This window comes from Aptenodytes forsteri, unplaced genomic scaffold (assembly GCF_000699145.1).
Source record: "Aptenodytes forsteri isolate BGI_AS27 unplaced genomic scaffold, ASM69914v1 Scaffold151, whole genome shotgun sequence".
Taxonomy (NCBI): Eukaryota; Metazoa; Chordata; class Aves; order Sphenisciformes; family Spheniscidae; genus Aptenodytes; species Aptenodytes forsteri.
This window is the reverse complement of record NW_008795939.1, coordinates 3,608,026-3,628,826: the sequence shown is the minus strand read 5'-3', so window position 1 is coordinate 3,628,826 and position 20,801 is coordinate 3,608,026. Positions and strand designations below refer to the sequence as shown.

The window sequence follows — 20,801 nt, the reverse complement described above, 5'->3', positions numbered from 1 at the left end:
GCATCTGCATGCGAGTATGTATTTGTTTTATGCTCCTCCCAAAGGATCTGGTGGGTTGCTGAACATTTGGATACACTATAAAGATGTAGTGTTTATTCACTGTAAACTACTTGTTACTCACACCTGCTTTTGACTTTATAACAGATACATGAGAGTGCTGGGCACACATTTCTTTAACACCTAGATGCTAGGCAACAGACTCTCCTTATAGCAGCTACTCACAAAAACACACTTGAATACTGCTCTCATCGCTGCTCCCTCAGCACCAAGGAATTTACTACAATTTATGCATGGAGCTGCCAGTCACTAATCCTGAATATTAGACATAGAGGAGTAGAAGGGCACTAAATTCTAAAGGCCAGGGACATTTTGTATTTGTACAATGTCCTGACCAGGGCCTTAATTAGTTGCTGACTTTTAGGTCAGTCAGAAACCCCAGCAGTCTACCCTCATCCCAAAATAACACTGATTCTGGAAACCATAACTAGGAGCATCCTTATCCCTATTCAGTGCCTTATTGTTTGGGTATTAGAGTTCCCAGTAAATAGTCTTATTTCAGAACACAGAATAACCCATCTAAGTCCTTTAGAAGATGTTTCAGTTGTTGTTTTGCTCATTTTGTTCTAATTTTCCACATCAAATAGGAAGTTTAGACTTCCATGGGCATCACTAAAAGTCTGAGTTAGGACTTTTCATCAGCAGCAAAGCTAGTTGTGTTGGCCTCTGGGCTCACATTATCTCATCTGTAGTACATATGCTTAGCCTTTTCTCCATGGCAAGAACTAACCAAATATTATATCACTAAAAATACAGTTCTTAAGATAGGAAAGGTTGAAGACTAGTGTCCTTGTGCCCCTGGCCCATCTCACCCACCCCGCTGGGGGATGGTGCTTGCAGCATCTCACATGCCAGCAGCAAGGCACCCCTTCAGCTGGAAAATGGCAGTGGGAGACATTGCCAGTGGTCATGAGGCAGAAGTGCTGGCCCTCGCCCTAAGGAGGGATTTCCCTCCGTTTCTCCGAGGGTTTTCGAAACCCCCCATAGTGCCACCACACAACTGCCCTGGCACTCTCCGTGTCCTTCACTGTGGTCAGCACCCAGGATGACTGAGCTCCTGGTACTTTAGCCCTGTTCCTCTGTATTTACCTTAAAGGACTACTGAGCACATGCAAAATCCAATTTTACACACCTGTAACTCAAAGGCATTAAACCCTTTTTCCTACCAGTATTTCAAAGCAGAGAACGGTAACCCTAGAATGACTACCGTGGAGGCGGTATTTCCATACATAGTGTAGGATACAATGGGGTGTGCAGACAGAGGTATATTATATCCATCCAGCTATGTACCGTTTCCACACCAGTTCTGTATGAATATACGGTAAGTCTATATGTAGCATGTAGATTTCACTAAGGATAAAATTTGAAAAGCCTATGATCATTCTAGCAGGACTGAAATTCCTGTTATTTAATTATAAAACAGATAAATATATTATAGGATCATTAACATATATTAATGCAAAAATGCACAACCCAAAACTGTCCTGATTCTCTATCAGTGAACAGTCTACAATTACATAAAACAAAATCTGGAGGAAAAAAAAAACACAACAGAATCCTGATTAGAAAAATCTCCATGTAAAAACTATGCGCACATCAATCCCCTCAGGCTAAAATGATGCATTTGTACTGTACTTTACAATGTAGTTGAGCTGCTGTCGGGCTTACCTTGCATGACTCGTGGGGAATCATGGACAAAATTGTGTATTAGAGAAAGAGATGGCACCCACACAGAGCAGTGTCTTGAGTTATTCCCACCCTATTGCTTCCCCCTCCAAGTGAAAACACATTTGTTCACATTCGGCATTGCAGCTATCCTGTTAACACAGTCACTTAGGTTATTTCTGTATGTTTCTAATGGGCAGGCTTTTCAATTTGTTAATGCTGTGATCTAATTAACAGTCAGGGCCATCAGGTCAAATCCAATTCCCAGACATCTCAGAGCAATTTGCCATCTGTAGCATGGGGAAGGGGAGAGGTTAGTATTATATGATACAATTAATTAAAAAATAATTATAACAAGATAAAATTACAGCATCATTATCAACAAAAAAGCAATAGCAAACAGGAAATCAGCATCCATGAGCTAAAGCATTAATCCAGGTACTGAGGGAGCATTATCCCAAAAACATCCACAATTCACTGATTCCAGTGAGAGCAAAGGGGGTGTCAGAATTAGTAAATTTATAAAATTGTGAAGGATTTAAACTCTCTAAAATAATCCCTTTCACTAAAACACAGCACTGCTCATTTTTAAAGCTGCCAGCATTCTTTTTCACTCTACTGCAAAATTCTTGAGCACCAGAGGACAGCAGACACAAAGCCTTGGGAAAAGCTGCAGAAAACTCTGAAGCACCAGATGGCAGCTTTCCCTAAAACAGCATCAGGAGGTAGAGAAGCAAAGAAATTAGTACCTTCTTGGGCTGCAATTTTCCCAAAGCATTCAGATCATATTCCACTTTTTTTCACAAACAAACAATCCCTGATATAGATCAGGGAATCACTTTGGCTTCATAGACTTCAGGTAACGATATCTGGGGTTCTGTGAAGTTTGTGTAATTTCTGCTACTATAGTTATATTCAGTCTCATGTTCTTGCAGACTATCTGCTTATCTAATAAAAACCCTTCTCCTCTGCTTAACAGCCACTTCATTGTTTTCCTTTTTTAATGAAACTCTTGATGGACTTTTAAGGGGTTTTATGTGCTCTGTGCAAATCAACAGGAGGTATATTTAATTTTTTAATATGCATTGTTTTATCAACATTTATGGCAATGAACTTAAAAACCTGCAGGCATAAAATGGAAAAGGAAATAGGTAACTTCATCAAAGCAGGCTACAGTTTGGAGAGGATCTCAGCAGGTTAGTTTCAGTGCAGTATACTTGTGTCCTGAATCTTTGTTCTATTTTATTAAAAATGTGCAGGGCAACATCTGTGCACAGTCAAATTCAAGACTATAAGAGACCATGTGGAAAGTAATAATACCAGATGAAAAAAATAACTGTATAAATGAAATGAAAGAGAAATATTAGGCAGGAGCCATCTAGGACCATACACAGTGCTAATAATGTTATAAATTATCTACACTGACTGAAAAAAAAAATGTGGTCATCAGTTTATCATTACAAATTACTATTTTACAGGACCAAAGACCTATATGAATAGCCCCACATGAGGCCTAGAAAAAGGAAGAAAAGGAAAGATTGTGATTCTTACTTTTACATATGTGACAAGTGCATCTCCAGGTCAAATAGCTCACCTGAAGCTGATTAGTTAAGTATGTGCTGAACATCCTGATGAATCAGAGAACACAGAGATAGATAAAAGAAGGACCTCTTTATTGAAAAACAGTATGTCTGGCATCTAATTGTTCTCATTAGGGGCTTAGTTTTCCATGTTTTTAAGTTGCAGATGAGAACAATGTTAGCTTCAGATATAGTGAAAGTTTGCTTCAGTTACCATAAAAGTATGAAAGTGCTTTGATCTACTTGTAGAAAAACATTATAGGAGCATTTAAGTAAAAGCATCATCATGCAATCCCTGCATACTTAGATAGAACAGTTGTATCTCAATTCTTGCAATTGCTTTCATGTGCAGGAGTGCTACAATCTATAGGTGCTGCCACAAACTAAATAGTAAGAACTTGCCCAGGGCAGTCTTAGTCTACTATTCACAAAAGAATTGTTTCCAAAGAACATTTAATCACGCTGTACTCTAAATACAAAGGAACACCTTCTTTTAAGCATGAACTTCAGTGAGTATATAGTTTAGTCACTCCTTCTACCTCTCTGCAGCAGAAGTTAAGAGTAAACAAAATATTACCGTCTTTTGCCTGTTAGGTTTCAACTTACAGCTGAGGACTTCTTAAGTATGTGTTTCTGGAGCTCAGCGTAGCTCTTCAGTGAGTCTGAATTGCAATGGTAACAGTGAGATCAAGCTTAACTGAGGCAGTGCATGAGCAGTCTGGAACTTCATTATGGAAGAAGCTACAATCATGTAGAAGGATCTTTCAATCCAAGGCCTTAATGCTCCAGTGAACTCTACTGGTCAGTCCTCTACATCCATGTGAAGTTCACTGTGGGACCATCACCTATGACAGATCCAGTGATCAACATAAAAAGAGTCGCTGGCTTCATTGCTTCCAGTCCAGCAACTGCCAACTCATCTTTCCCCCTGTTGTTCTCTCTCAGTCTCAGCCTTATGAGCTTCTCTTTGTTTAAAACCAAAACTTATCTGTTTTCTGTGTGCATCTGTTTATTGTACAGAAGTACACTACAAAAAGCTGTTGTCAGGTAAAAATTTTGCTGTCCATATAGCAAAAAGGAGAAATGTTCTCCACATCTCAGACTTTGTTCACCAGTCAAGAATTTCACACTGGTGCTCACAGTTGCTGCCAAAGCATTGCTTTTTCGGTTTAAAAAGTATTAAACAGCAGCTTCCCTGCAAAAAAGATAATCTGAGAACAAAGCATTTTACGCCTAGCTATGGTCACCTGGTTTTGTCTAAAGATCAAGAAATCAGAGAAGTTTTGAATAGTTCCCTTTTGAAATTTCAAAAAATAGCTTAATTTGTCTTTCACAAAGAAGGAAACACAAAAATGTCCTTTCTTGTAGGCAATGCTGGGACGAGGGAATGGAGAGTCCTCAAGAAAGAAAGAGGAAGAGGAAGTTCAGAGCAGGCACAGATTGATCCCTGTTGGAAGAAAGATTTATGAATTCTACAATGCTCCCATCGTTAAATTTTGGTTTTACACAGTAAGAAATCTTTCCTGTTATACTACTACTGTTTGGATGAATACTGAAATTGGATTAAGGTCATCTTGTGTATTTCATTGAAAGTCTGCATCTGCGTGCATTGGAGGGCTTACCCGTAAATAGTTTAATAAAAACTTTTTGTGGAGGTCAGCTAGCACTTGCAAACCTGTCTAAGACTTTTAAAGACTACCATTTCATTCAGGAAGTTAATGGTTAAAATTTGAATTACTGTATGTTTTTTCTTCAAATAAAACAATAAGTGGCAGTTTGCTGCAGTCAGTGTTCCCAAGGAATTCCCTGTAGGAGAATTCCCAACAGGAGAGCTCCCAATAGTAAGCCCAATGGGAGGCTGGGCTGAATTAGGATATACAATTGTATAATAATTGATGAAAAAAAGAAGCAGATAGAGCACGTCTTTTCTTGGAATATATTTTTTCCTCGTTCTGTTTTGACTAGTCTGCAGAGTGCCTCTCAGAGAAAGTGTTTGTGCAAGTACCCACAAGATAACAAAGACATGAGTAGCAGCTAATGTACATTTTTCAGGGACAAATTATGTCAAATCAGTATACTCTCCCTGCGTTATAAAGAAACAGACCTTGCAGATGGAGCAGAAAAAAGATTATACCATATATTTTGACTAAAGTAAGTCAGTATCAAAAACTTTACAGGGTATTCTCACAGATAAATTAATAACTGCTATATTAAAGTTACTATGTGGATACAAAGCTTTTTGGCAATTAGTCCTCAAGAGTAGATATTAATTATTCACTATCAAGCTGGAAGCAGGGATTGGAAAGGTTTCCATTAGGGTCTCTCCTATATCAGGTGCTATCTGACATTTTCATTCAAAACTTGGATGATGGAGTAGAGATTAGTTATTAAATTTGCAAATTGCACTAGAATGTAGAAGGATGAGATCAAAAAGTAAAATGAACACAGAAAGTAATCCTTTCAGTCTCCTTGGCTGGAATATTCTATCCCAGTTCGGTGTCTGCATCAGGTGACAAGTTTGGACTGGTTTGAAGGACACAAAAAAGAACAAGGAAAATGTTTCAAGAGGTCTGTAAAACATAACTTAAGGGGAAAGCTTTAAGGAAGTGAGGTTGTTTTCTCTGGAAAAAACAAGTCTGCAGAAGGAATGTAATAGTCTTCAAGTATGCATAAGTAGCTGCAGACAGGAACAACAAATCCTTGCTGAATAGGACAAGAAGTAATGGTTTAAATTGCAGCAAGGCAGTTCTAGGTAAGATGTTAGGAAACAGTTTCTAACTGCTCTGAGAAGTACTGTCATAAACTGTGTAAGGAGACAGTAGGTTTTCCATTATTAGTGATTTCTAAGTCTATCTTATCAAAACATATGTCCATTATGCTACACTGTAATTAATCCTGCCTCAGCACCAGGGAATTGGCCAGATGATTTCAGGCGGTCCTTCCCAGTTATATTTTCCATCATTCTGCTGAATGCACAGCAAATCACAAAGAATGCATCCTTCTGTACATGACTTCTTATAAGAAAAATTTCCTTGCTGAGATCCAGCAATACGTCTACACACAGCAGGAACAACTCACATCAACAGAGACTAAACTGTGGTGGACAGCTTATGCTAGCAAATAGCTCCAGTTGAGCGACTTGAAGTAACTACTTGCTGAACTGTGTGGCCATTGATCATTAATCAGACTGGTGAGTCTAGAAACTGCTCATCAGCAGCCTAGTCTCATCAATTGCAATATGTATCATGCATAGCCAGGAAAGTCTTTACACTGTAAACAGAAAGAAGCATCCTGGCTCTCCCTGTTAGTTCAATTCTGAAACGGGAGAAAAAGATCAATATTGCATTTCCATTTAGACCTGTTCCTACAGTTTCATGTCCTGAGGCAGGTCTCAATCAAGGTCACTTATTAAAGCTGGATCTTGGCTACACTGAACTTGAAGAGCAAATTAAGGTGGATTCTGGCTGCAGTGCTTGACCAGTTGGGTATACTGAGAAACTCCTGGAGACTAAAAGCAAAACAACTTTCAGATGAAGGTTAAAATTGCAGAGCCTATCACACTTTTTACAAGCACACAGGCAGAAATTCTAATCATAGATTTCAAAAGAAATCCTCCAGATTTTACATTCCACAGTCCAAAATGCAAGCAAAGTGACTATACTTATGGTAATTGTATGCCATTTAAAATAATTTGATTATTTTATATCTACCTATCTGCTATTACTCTATAGCTATATCAACCTTCATTCCAAAAATACACAAGAGTGGGTTAAATGTGGGGATGTTTGCGTAAGAAACATTTTGGCTCAGCAGATGAGCCAAAATAAACAGCTTTTTCTCAACCAAAAAAATTTCAGCCTTTCTCTCTGGACGTGCAGTAGTTTCAAAAGTCAACTACTCTGTTCTGTTTTGTGGCTGTTGAAAACCATGACTCAAAGGTTTCATCTCACAGATTGCTTGAGGAGAAGAGGATGACCTTCCCCTTTTAACTACCAGCTTTAGGCTGAGATGCTAGCAGTATATAAGAGGCCACATTTCTACCTCTCCTGAGGAGGAATAGTTGCAGAGGGAATTGAATCCTGAGTAAGAGTCATCTTCTAAACCTCAAAACAGCTTTGCCCTAAGTTTTGCATTTTGGGACCACTTAACTTTATGATCATTTAATTATTGCAATCAGTGAGAAAAGGGAAGGGTAGTCTCTCTCTTGAAGCACTCTCCTGCTGGTACAATTTCCAGGTTTGTCCCTTACCATAATGAGTATTCGAGTATTTTCTATAGAATGGAACAGCATCCATAGGAGGGGAGGGGGCAACCCACCCTAGAAACTTCTTAGAAGGCATTCCTCTCCTTAGTTTCTTCAGGTACTGCCCTCAAGGATGAAAGTGGCAGCCCCTAGCTCTTTGTCAAGCCATGTAAAAGCAAGAAAAAGAGGGTTCAGCTATTGTGTAGTAGCACTTTCAAAGAATCTTGAGTACCAGCATGGGCAGCGGTACTGAGGTTTGAACACAGCATGGGATCAGGACATCCTCCTGGAAGGCAGGAACAAGTTACAGGCCTGGGGAGGGAGAAGGAGGGTGTGACTCACTATCTGAAGGGCTTGTTTCTTGGGTTAAAGTGGTACAGTTTCAGCATAATTTTATTCTTAAATCAAGATGCTTTTTTTCTTTCCTTTTTTTTTCCCCCAAGCAAAAATTTTCAGCAATTTTCAGTAAATCTGAACTGACAAAAAAAAAAACAAACCCAAAACCAAAAAACCCCGACACCTTAAAAAAAAAGCAAGATGAAGCAAAAGCCCCTAGTTACAGTGAGGATCTTGTGGTTTCTGTCACCTTTGTAACCCTAATATCCCTATTCTTTTGGCTAACTACAAATGCTCACCAAAGGCTGCTGAGTCAGATAAAATTAATAAGATTTGCTGATAATTAATAATCAATAAGATCTAAGAGGAGGGGTGTTAGGTGACAGTATCACCTGGCTTTTTGCACTATAGTCGAAGGTGTTATTTCAGCAAGGGAGGTGTGCATCCAGTTCTGCCTTCCCAGACAGTTCTGCTGACTCAGCTGACACCCTAGATGCTGACCTATGTCAATATTGCTCTCCATTTGCTTTAGGAGTGTTAAGGGAAGACCAGTCTCTAGACCTGAGCGTTGCAATCCATCATCACGCACAAACGGAAAGACAAATGAGATCATTTCCACCTCTGTTTTATGTAGACAAGAAGCAGCAGTTCAACTGGCTGTCTTCTCTGCACTGATAGTTATGGCCAATGTAAAGAATTCTCTCAAGTGTCCTTCAAACCAGCAACTGGAAGAAAAGCCAGAACCCTGTGGTTTTTACACAGAGCAGAAGCAATGTTCTCTAACAAATACAACAGGACTATAAATCCTGTTCTGTGAGGTGCTGAACACTGAAATAATCCTACCCAGAAGTCTCAAGCCCCTCTGTGGTTGTTTCATATTAAGTCTGACACCAAGTACACAATAGTTGTCAGTAACATGCAGTTGAGAGAGAAAAACTGTATTGAAATACAGATGTATGGAATAAGCTTTCTGCCACAATGGCTAAATTGTTCATGCACAGAAATTAATCACCTTTTCTCTGATTTAAATTTGGCTTAAGATACATTTTCTTGTAGGGCTGCTATTTGAAAGGCAAGGTAGACAGGCAGTTGGATTCTGGCCACCACAGACCCCGGCCACAGCCATTCACCCTTGCTACAGCCCATGCTCCAGTGTGACACTCAGGTTGCTCTGAGTTTTATGAACTTGATGATGCAATTTGCCTGTCTTGGCTTTTTTTGACTGACCATTTCATTTCATTCAGCATGTAGAAAGAAAGGAAAAAGAAACTAAAAACGAAATCCACACTTTCCACTGTATCAAAAATTAGGCCAGACGGTAGATATATTAGAGAAGGAAAAGCAAAACAGTTATATGTAAAAACTTGCAAAAAATATAAGGCAAATGAATGCATGGCTATGCCTGGCTACTTGCTGCAGCAATGTGAGTAGGAGTAGCAGTGTTTTGGGGAGGAATTATGGTTAGGTTAGGTCAGTACTACACTGGGTAGGAAGACTTCTAGCAACACCTAGGACCTTCTGGGCTCCAGGCAAAGATTGTGCAAAAAGGATTTGGAATGCCAGAGTCAGCCTAGGTTAGGTGAACAAGGAGAAAAAACACAGAGAAGGGTGTAAAGGATGTTAGAAGCAGATGAGGAAGAAATCTTCACATAGGTAACTTAGTTTGGTAGTTGGCATAGTGGTATCAGAGTTCCTATCACTATGGGATGATCCAGGGGGACTGCATTAATACAATTTCGTTGGGGGGGCAGATGTAGCTGGAGGAGAGGACGTTTGTGCATGTATTTTGCAGATTCCACACTGTATGTGATTTAATGTGAGCTTTTTCAGACAACCCAGAACACTGTCTGATTGTTCTTTTGTCTGTTTATCTCTGGTTACAGTGGAATTGGGAATATCAAATCATACCCAAGAAACTACCTCAGTCGTATAAATATAGTGACTGTTGATACCCATTTTGTTTCTTTACAGCTGGCATATATAGGCTACTTGATGCTGTTCAATTATATAGTGTTAGTGAAGATGGATCGCTGGCCATCTACACAGGAATGGATTGTCATCTCGTACATTTTCACTCTGGGAATAGAGAAGATGAGAGAGGTAAAATCTCCCCAGCCAAGAAAGACAGAATGAAAAAGAAATAAGTGTGGTTTTTTTCATTTTAATATCTGTTCTTATGTTTTTTCTCAGGCTAATTTTTGATGAATGGGCTTATCATAAAATTGCTTTTTTTTGCAGAAAAGCAGAAGAATTGTTAAAAACATGCACTAAAAATATCTATCTTCCTCCATTTTAAAATCAAAAATCTCTCTCTTTCTTTCTCTTTCTCCCACAGAAGTCCTCTGTTCAGATTTCTGTGTGCACGTTTAATAGCATTCACAAGTATGGGGCAGTCTTCAGACATATCTTAAAAATCAGCTATATTCCTTGAAATGTGGTCCACAAACTGAAGTATGTTTCAGGGAAAGGAAAAGGAGATGTCCTGGTTTTGGCGGGATAGAGTTAATTTTCTTCCTAGAAACGGTTAAACCACGACAGGAGATACGCTATAACAGAATGGACACAGAGAAATGGTGATAGCATGACAACCAAAAAGCCAATGTTTGAATCCCCACCCCACCCCAAATAGAGTTCATTCAAAATTTACAGCTGTCCTGTCTGTCCAAGTATCTCATGCAAAGGCTTTAAATAAAACCAGCCATAACTGGGGGAAAATATAGATCCACCCTGAATATTGCAGCAAATTTCTAATAGGATTTCCCCCTTTTAATCCTGAAAATTTCTGCAAAATATGTCAAGCAATAGCATCCATCTCCCTAAAGATGATAAAGCAGACACATAGAGCACAGACAGAGCATTCAAGGTGGCACTCAGTCTATAGGCAAAGTGAAGTTGTTCTGCCATCCCCTGCCCCTCACGGTCTCCTCCCACTTGCAGCTACCGCTGTGCCCTCTTCGCTCAGCCAAATGCGCATTTATTCCACAATGACACCAGAGGCCAAATTCAGCCCTGATGTGAGTGGGTGCGAGTCCCGTTGTCCTCAGCTGAAACAGCACATTTGTACCCCTGGGCTGAATTTGTTACCATCTACATTTGTATTTTCTGCAGCAAATACTTTTGAGGACTAGACTAAAAACAGTCTTGCAACAGCCACTTAGACTTCAAAGACAGATTTCAAACACTGCACAGTAAACTCTACATTATAAATAGAAAGAACAGAGGACAAGACACTACTTGTGTGGCCTATAATGAGTGTACTTCACTAACCAAAAGAAAAAGGAAAACAGTGGCGGTAGCCACACGAGGACTCTGCAACACTGATGGAGACAAAGCACCGCTGGCTCAGTAGGTGGGAGGCTGCTGGCAGGAATAGTGTATGCCATTTTTGTCTAATCATTCACCCCAAATTGTCCTTTCCACAAACGTTTATCAAGAACATTTGTCGGAATGGATTTCTAAGCAGATGTTGGAAGTTGTTCACAGAAGATGAGCCTAAAATTCATTCTGAAAATGAATTATAAGAAAATTATAAGAATGGCATTCATCTTTTTAAGGAACTGTATGAGTCTGCTCAAATGTTCTCAGGCTAAATATAGAAAATTAAAACAAACAGCTTGTTAACTCACTAAAAGTTAGGAATTATTCATAGAAATCACTTGAGGAATAGTTTCAACAGTAATTCAGGAAAACAAAGTCTCCCAAATGATCTTGCAAATAGAATGACGATAAATTCATAAGGTAAGATTAATTATTTTTGTGAATTATATTCTCAGCTGTGGAACTTTATTTCCAAAAACAGGTCCAAGTAATAGCTAGTATCTCTCTGGATTAAATTCTAAATCCAGATCTTTATGGCTAGTAATTATTTCTTGACAGTTTGATACACATTTTAGAATAATTTTCCTTAAATCTACAGCTTCTTTAAGTGTGAATTTTCTGATGAAATATCTTTCTATATTTCTCCCTCTATTCCAAGACTCTAAGTAGGGTCAATAAATTTGAAAAAAAGAAAGATATACATATATTTCTTCTGATTTCATGGGGATTTTAGAGGGAGTGAGGGTTTTGTCCTTTTTCTTTTAAGTATCTTGCACATACATACAGGCTAAGAATGGTTGAAATGGAAGATTTCTCAAAAAAATCAGAGAGTACATGAGATATTTATATGATAGGAGTCTATCAGCTTTGCTTTTGGCCTGTGTGGCATATTTCTGTTTACTATAGATCTCTTCAAGCTTAAATTAAGACAGCTCAGCTCCTTTCCTCTCCATGTCCTGTCCTTCAGATATTGATGTCAGAGCCTGGGAAACTGTTACAGAAAGTAAAAGTTTGGCTCCAGGAGTACTGGAACGTTACTGATCTCATAGCTATCCTCCTGTTCTCCGTCGGGATGGTGCTCCGTCTGCAAGACCTGCCACTCCGGAGTGATGGCCGAGTAATATACTGTGTTAACATCATTTACTGGTATATACGGTTATTAGACATCTTCGGAGTAAACAAGTATTTGGGACCATACGTTATGATGATTGGGAAAATGGTAAGAGAAGTTGGTGTACTCCTTCTATGTTTTACCAGCATGTTCTTGATTCAATGTCTTTGGCCAATGACATCACTGCAGATTTATCTGTATTTTTTTTACACATTAGCATTTTCATGTAAGCTAGAAATCTGTGCTTTATTGAATCAAAACCTCAGCATAGACCCCCAGAATTGAGGATTAGATCCTCCCTGTTCTGTTAGATGAGGTATTGCTTAACTTTCTCTGAGATCTCTCTTCAACAGCAAAGCCATCCATCCTACACCTCTGTGCCTCATTTGCAGAAAATACAAAGGATGTTAACTCTCAACTAGTTGTAAAGGAGGGTGGTTTGTTAAGGTAAAAAAAAAAAATTTGGTGCCTTCAGACTCTCAAAGAAAGTGTGTTGTAATAGGCGTGGTATGTTCAAAACTATAATGGTTATGATTAAGACCGTGACCTTTCTACAGTTTGCTCCATATCCATACGTTCTTCCATCCTTCCTGTTCAGGTGTGTCCTTGTGAGATGAGAAATCCATTTGCATAACTGCAGCCTCTGTCCCCTGGCCACATCACATGTACACAACATGGCAGGAGTATGAATAGTTTATGTCATAGTAAATGCATACAGGAGGAACCGAGAGATATTGCTGCCAGCCATATAACTTTTGACTTTTTGGCTTTTTCTTTTTACGTTTCCATAGTTCATATGAGTTTTGCTCATATGAATTAAAGAAAATGGCTGAGTTTACAGATGCACATGCACAAGTCCCTGATATTTGAGTACCCGCACATGTAGCTAATATACATGCTCATGTTTTAGATGCAGTTATCCAGCGTTTGTTGTGTAAATCATGGCTGTTCCATGCATTCTGGCGTTTAAGATTTATTTTTTAAAAAACAGAATAAAAAACCCTTGAAACTGGCATTCAATAAAAAAATTAAACTGAATATTAACTTTTCTAAATACAAATATTACTGCTGCCTGATTGCTATGTGGACAATAACTAGCAAGTCCAAATAGGCTGTCTGTTGTGTTTGCCTTACCATGGTTCTTAAAGAAAAGACCCAGCCACCCTCCTTCCTCATCATTATAGGAAAAGGGAACATCTATGAATGCATGGACTACGATCCCTCCTTGATATTACATTAATCACAACAAGCTCAGTGATTCTAAGGAGGTATAAAACTGAAATGCAAAATATATGTCCAGTTAGGCTCCCTACCCAACAGGTGACTGAAGAACCATTGTCTTATCCCTTCAATTTACCAGCTTTCAACTCCAAACCCACAGTGGTGAGTTTGACAAAGAAAGTACAGCTTCGTGAAAAAAAAAGAGATAGAGGGAAAACACAAAAGGAAGTGGTTGTTGAATTGTTATGTCCCGCAAACAGGATTTTGAAGTGTGCTACCTTCCTTCAAGGAAGCCAATAGGATGTTGATGGGCAGGATTTTGCAGATCTCCAGAGTACAGAGGTGAAAACACTCAACAGTTCTTACTGGAGGTTACTGTAAAAGGAGAGCAGGACAAGTGAAAGGACCAAAGACCAAAGGGAAAACACTGCATTATTATTTGTTTCTTTCCTGCCCCACCTGGACTATCTCCCTCCATCAGGGGATCTGGTGGTCACTGGGGCTTACACAATACACAGTGTATAAAACTCCTAAAAAACAACTACCCTCCTACTCTGTTGTACTTTTCACAGGTGCCATGCACAAAAAGTTTCAGAGCTGTGGTGCTAGCAAAGGCAGTCTGAAAACAAGTTCAATAATAAACAGATTGGCCATGAACAACAACTTCTAGTAGGCAGTGTTAGCCCAGCTTCACCAATAGTATAAACAGTGGTTTATTTTTCTCCTGGGGTCAACATAGAAAGGAAGTGGTTGAAATCAGCAAAATAATCTAATTTCCATTCCTTTGCCATCCTCACATGTGTACAACAAATCAAGCCTCACTTCACTTTCTGTGGAAAACAAATGCAGGAAAATCACTAGCCTCTGTAGGCTCAGCACCCACTCAGAGGGTGTTGAATTTAGCTACAGAGTACTCTGAACGTGTGGGCAACTGTTAAAGGAGGGAAGTCCTTTATTTTTGTGCCTTCCTGTTATTTGATTTTCATACCTCAACCAACTTTCCATGCACTCAGCAACTCTGACACATCCACTTTGTCCACACATGCAATGCCCTACTGGTTTGACTTACACAAATTTGCCTCTCGCATCTATTTTCTGGCCAACTTATTCCCCGGTGTAATGGCCAGCCCATTTATATCACGGACAGATTTCCCTGGGACTTGCACCTGCTTGCTCCAGGCTGCAATGTGCTCCCTTGTGCATTTTTGTTTAAATCACATGTCTGTTTACCTCCTTGGGTTCTGCCTTTTTCACTTCATGGTCTTGCAAGTACCATTTAGTACTATGGAGAACATCAAGCTGGTTATACATATTTCTACAGAGTAAACCCGTCACAGCTATTGAGTTCCTCAACAGATCATATTTAACGCCTGAGCTTTTGTCCTGAGCTTCTATTGTGAGTAAGTTTTAGACTCAGGAGGAAAAAGATGACTCTTACCATCTTTCCAATGTTAAGGAACTTTCTCTTCACCTGCCTCTACATTGTATCCAGCAAAATAGCTGTAGTAAGTTTTACCTCTGGGCACTGTGAATAAATATGCAAGTGAAATTAAGCAAGGGGCAGGAATGGGCTTGAGCGGTTTAAAAGCAATGGATTAAAGCAAAGGTGAAGATAGGAGGAGGAAACTGAATGGCCAAGTTTATTGTTATCTACTAATTTCAGTAACAGAATATGCTTATTATAATGTGCTTTTCTGATCTCTGCACAGTGATAGATTTACTCCCCTTTTGTTTGGGAATGAAATGAAATCACTGTGGCATGTCAAGAGAGTCAGAGGTATATCAGTTTCCTTACTGTGTGGGAATGTCTACATTTTCTTAGCTTCTCTGCAAATAAAAAAGGGGAAATGGAGCCAGCTTGTTTATAAAACTGCACCAACAGTGTCTCGTTTTATCACTTTCTTAAATAGGTGACTAATGAGTTCTTCAGAATTATTGAAATGGCCATTGCCTTGTTAAAATAGCAATTGCAATTTGACCCTACAGGCCAAAGGGCCTGATACAATGCCCGTTAGTCAGTGGAAACCCACCCATCTATTTCCCTGGATTTCAGACAAGCTACTGAGGTTTTAGAAAGACACCCAGTTGAAGGAGGGAAAAGCTAATATGTAGCTTGAATAGAGAACAGCACTGAAAATTTTATTTCTTGCAACATGAGGTCAAACCTGTGTGATTCCTGATCAAAAACACTGGAAGCATTTAATAAATTCTCTTAAATTGCCACCAAATACTCATTATGTTTATTTGCTTGCATGACATTTTAAAATAGGTGTTATATTACATCATGTCATGTTATATATTTCTACCTGAAACAAAGTTTCATCAGAGAAGAAAGGAGGAACCAGGTTTCATCTCCAAATTCCTTCCCTAAAAGCAGTAAGAACTAAATGTAATTATGCAGCTTTCCCATTTCAGGATGCTCTCTGAGCTACAACGACCTGGAATTCCTCTTCAATCATGTTTTCTTGAGAGATTAATATTCTGAATAACATAGGAATGTTGGTGATTTACTTGTCTGTTTTTTAATTCAAGGCATTTATTTTCCTCTCTCATGTCCCCAGAGTTTTTTTCTTTCTTTCCTGCATTTTTTATGGACCTCAAGACTTCTGTTTTCCCCTGCTTTTTTTCACTTGTCCCCAGTCCTTCTTTCCAGCTCCTTGAGTCTCTCCTACCAGAGCCCTGCCCTACAGGCGTCTTTCTCCTACAGCCTGTCTCTCAGTAAATATGGGAATATCCTTTTCTGTTTGCTCCTCTGTATCCCTCTCTTTTCTCTGTTAGATACTTTCCCAGTGTTACTTTGACCTCAGGTCTCTGTCCTTGTGCTTTAAAACTGAAGAACCCCAGCAGCAGTGCCAGATCCATCTGCTGCAAATGAGTCCCCTCTTCCACCAGCTCTTGTCATGAGCAGCCCTGCTCTTGAGCTGCAGCAGGTCCCCCATGGAGCAACAAGGCCACTGGTTGAGGTGCAGGTTGGTTGCACGCCTGCCTCTCTGGGAAGGCAGAATGCAGCTGAGCCAGAAAATGCAGAGACTGAAGAGATTAAAACTCATAAGGTTTAAAGGAGTTTTGGGTCGAGTTTTGGCCAGAGACAAAAATTACATCCAAAGCTGTGAAAAACAGCTCTGTCGTAATAAACCTTATAACCAAAGACCTATAAGTAAACCTCTAACTAAAGGTTTTAAAGGGATCTTACCAAGAACCTTACAGGACTCCCATTTTTTTCACATTCATTTTGGGTTATAAAGCACCTCTTCTGTACCTGTTTGATGCCCATTGCTCTGCTCTCTGGAGGGTCTTTTCTAGTACAGCTCCTCTTCTAATCTTCAGCCTCTATTCAGCACCTCCTAGGATTGCTGTCCCACTTTTTCCAGGAACATTTTGAATGGGTAGGCACTGCCTGCAAGCACTAATTAAACTTGTGCATATGCTAATGACGCCTTCAACAATGGACAAGAATAGAGTTGAGTGTCGGTGTTATCTGCATTTATTTTTTTTAAATATGGCCTTTGTCAGACTCCCCCACCAAGCTGGTTTCTAGCCCAGCCAGTATCACATCTTTCCTTTCTCACTGGTTACCACCATGGTGTCCCTTATGTTGCAGTAACAGGCTGTTCTGCCACCCGTTACTCCTTATGTTAGATGCAGCTTCCTTCCTTTGCTCCAAGACAATGACTACCACTAAATAAAATAATCCATGTCAGCCCTTTTGTTTTGGTACAGTTGCCACTAGGTGCCTATAAACAATACATCATCTCATGACCCTTGCCCAGACCAGGCTGCTGATTCCAGTGAACCTATATTCTCGTTCAGGCAACAGGTGTGACCAGATGGTATCTTGTGTTTTCAAGCCTATTCGTAATATTTAAATTGTTCTTTAAAGCACACTGGGTAAAACCAAGGACACAATAATACCGCTTCACTTCTTTAAAAATGAAATTTATTATGTGTAGAACTGAGAATGACTTTTCAAAATTTGTTTTTGAAAATTCTGTTTCTAAGATTTGCAAACTTTTTTTGCAGCATATAATAATAGGAATATGGACAAACAAGTTCCTCTAATTCTTGTCCCTTCTCTCTCTTTCTCTCTCTTTTCCTGTCACTACATTCAGATGATAGACATGATGTACTTTGTCATCATCATGTTGGTGGTTCTGATGAGCTTTGGTGTTGCAAGACAGGCTATTCTCTTCCCCAATGAGGAGCCTTCGTGGAAGCTGGCGAAAAACATTTTTTACATGCCTTATTGGATGATTTATGGGGAAGTGTTTGCAGACCAGATAGACCGTAAGCAAGTTTATGATTCTCATACTCCAAAGTCAGGTATCCAACTTTGATCAGATGATGTCCTATTAGATCATGTGTGTGTGCTCAATAAATGGCTCAGGATAGAGGAACTCATTCATCACAGAGAATGGTCACAAAAATATTTTTTCAGCTAATATTGGGGTGTCAGTTTCAGAACATGCTTCTGGCATCACTTTGCAATTATTTAACCAGAAATCTGTAATGCTAGATTATCTTGCATATAAAGAATGTTTTAAATGGTTCCTTTTTACCAGCTGAGTGACAGGGATGCCCTCCCAGGTATCCACCATGAGTTCATTGGTATACCTGGGACATAAAAAGTCACTTCTTTTTTTCTCATCCATTGGTTTGGTTTTAGACCTAAATACTTTTTACCTAATTTCATATTGAGCATCAAGTCTAACAATACTGGGTTAGACCTTCAGCTCCTGTACTTCATGAGGATCTAATCCAATGTGTTTTCTCTGTTACCTAATCACTGCCACCACCTTTACACTAAACCATGTGATGCAATTCTTTGGGAACAGCAGATCCATTACTAGAATTTTGCTTTATTTATTTATTGGAAGGCAAGACTGTGCTCACATCAGTGCAAACAGAACAAAAGCCAGTATTTCATGTACTATCTCCTCAGGATTTATTTGGCTGGTGATCAGGAAAATGCCAGTTTTCTATTTAAATTAAACCTCCTGGTGCCACCCAGTGCATTACACCAAAGGAGAGGGGTGGTCATGAGAAATGATGTGGTAGATGAACAAACCAAGAATCACAAACAACGTATCTTTAGCAAACACTGACATGCAACTGGTGTTCATCATTCCTACTTAAATATGCATAAGCCTTGGCAGCATTTAGAAGTATCTTTTCCAGTGGCAGATGGCATCCATTAAAGCTCTGTTTAGGATATTCCTTTTTACCCTATGTACCACCTTAGGAAAGGGCAGTGTTTTCATAATTTACCCTCTGCTTGTTCAGTATTGACCAAGTTTGAATGGAAAAAAGGTGTTGATTTTTCCTGAGCTGGTTAAGGTAATAAACATATCTATATCACCAGTAATCCCCCCAACTTAACAGAGTTTCAGATGGACAGATGTATACATATCACATGGCAGATATTTCAGCAGTTCTATGTTCATTTCTTCTTCCCGGTTAGCACAGAATCATTACTGTGGATACAGATGAAACCTCTTTTTTATGTTTACTTCCCCACTTTGTTTTCAGAGGCAGCATGGCATGCAAGGAAGTAAACAAATACTTAAACTCACAAAGCCTCTCACTGAGTTTAGCTTTTTACCTGATTCCCTCATTTTTATCCTTTTTCCTTTTCTTTTCTTTTAAAAAATTCATTTCATTCTGAAGGCATAATAGCTGGGGGTAAAAAAACTTGATCTTGCTCCAAAAGCATAATAGAGGGATAAAGGTTTATCCCGTTAAACTATAACTTCCGTCCACAAGCAGAATTCTGTCTGTCCCTCTACAAGTGGCCATTTATTGATGTTGTACTAAGTAACCACCATAGTGCAATAAACATGGCAATTGGCTGAATAAAAAGTCCTTGGTATTTTTTTTAATGAAGTGCTGATTATAGTTTAGAACCCCAAAACCTGAGAAACTAAAGTGTCTTTGAATGAAGCATGTTTTTTAAGTATGAAAAGACGGTGGCAGGCTCCATACCCTTGCATGAGGATTTAGGGATAGTCTTGTGTGTAATTCAGATGCCCTACTTTTAAACCTTGCAAAAAGATGCAGCATAACTACTTGTGAGGCTTAGGGAAAGCAAATTCCTGATGGTTTCAACTCCAGCTGTAAGTGTCGACATGTTGTTGTTCTGTCTGTGTCCAGGAAACTAGGAGTTGCAGTGAGAGTGGTGATGCCAAAATGAAAAGCAGCACACAGTTCCTCCTTCCTGAGAGACAGATGATGCAGGGAATTAGAATCTGCCACTCTTTCAGCAAAAAATATGTGCAATATGTCATGTCTGTCTGAGGCTCGGTTGTCTCAAAAATGTTACCTCTGGAATAGACTGGGAGAATGAGCAAATGGTTGGTGATGTTGTTATACAATCAAAATGACCTGATTGGCACCCAAAAATTTTTACTAGTATACTTACATTTTTTCACTATTTGGAAATTTGTTGTTATACATATTTTCCAAGTTGTTCTAAGCTAAATCAGCCACTGTACTCATGTTAGAGTACTACAGTGATTGTACTTTCTCAAGTAAGATAAATGTTCTAAAATTGTTATGCTACATCTAAACTGCAAAGGAACTTTACAGCTTGGAGCAGATTTTTTATTACTATTAGTTTAGCAAACCAAAAGGGTTTCTTTGTGGTTTTCTTTATATTTTGGTGTTTAATATTGCAACATTATTTGCACACTTGGGATTCAGCAAAAGTGCTGATCTTGGAAGTGCATAGACATTTGAGTCACGATCCTGGAGACTATCCTAGTGTCTGAGAAATGTACAAAAAAAGTATGATACTCTAAAATTGTAACTCACTTCTCTTTTTTTTCATTTTCTGTTGATTTGGGAAGCATGCCATTAAGGCTGACCAGATACAGTGTCTGGATCAATCTCATCAGCTGGCAGCCTGCCCATCCAGTGGGTCTACTCTGATTTTTATCTCAACACACTACACTGTTAAAACACTAGCTAAATGCCTCGCTCTAAAATAATGCATGTCATATACATTTACATTTTTTACCCATAATTTCTGTATTCATTTCATTTTTTAAATACACATGTTAACTGGAGTGTGCATTAGTGTCCTGTTGGCATGTGATCTCATCTTGAACTCAAAAGTGGGGACAGAATTATATCCTCACTTCTGGGAATATGAATACACTATTCAGTGGTGTCATTTATTATCAGTGATGTACATAAATACTACATTCCTACAAATTCCTGACTATCAACCAATTGTAGGGGGGAGGGGGGGGGGGAAAGGCGGATTAAGCCTTTT

General features: G+C 39.1%; 1 protein-coding gene across 1 annotated transcript in view; it reads left to right on the top strand.

Moving 5' to 3' along the window:
• Positions 1-20,801, top strand: part of TRPM3 (transient receptor potential cation channel subfamily M member 3) — a 282,091-nt gene that overhangs the window by 243,406 nt on the left and 17,884 nt on the right. The window contains exons 20-23 of the mRNA XM_019473648.1: positions 4,671-4,811; positions 9,853-9,981; positions 12,167-12,418; positions 17,641-17,851. Coding sequence (XP_019329193.1) covers positions 4,671-4,811; positions 9,853-9,981; positions 12,167-12,418; positions 17,641-17,851 — 733 coding nt within the window. The remainder of the gene's footprint in view (positions 1-4,670; positions 4,812-9,852; positions 9,982-12,166; positions 12,419-17,640; positions 17,852-20,801) is intronic.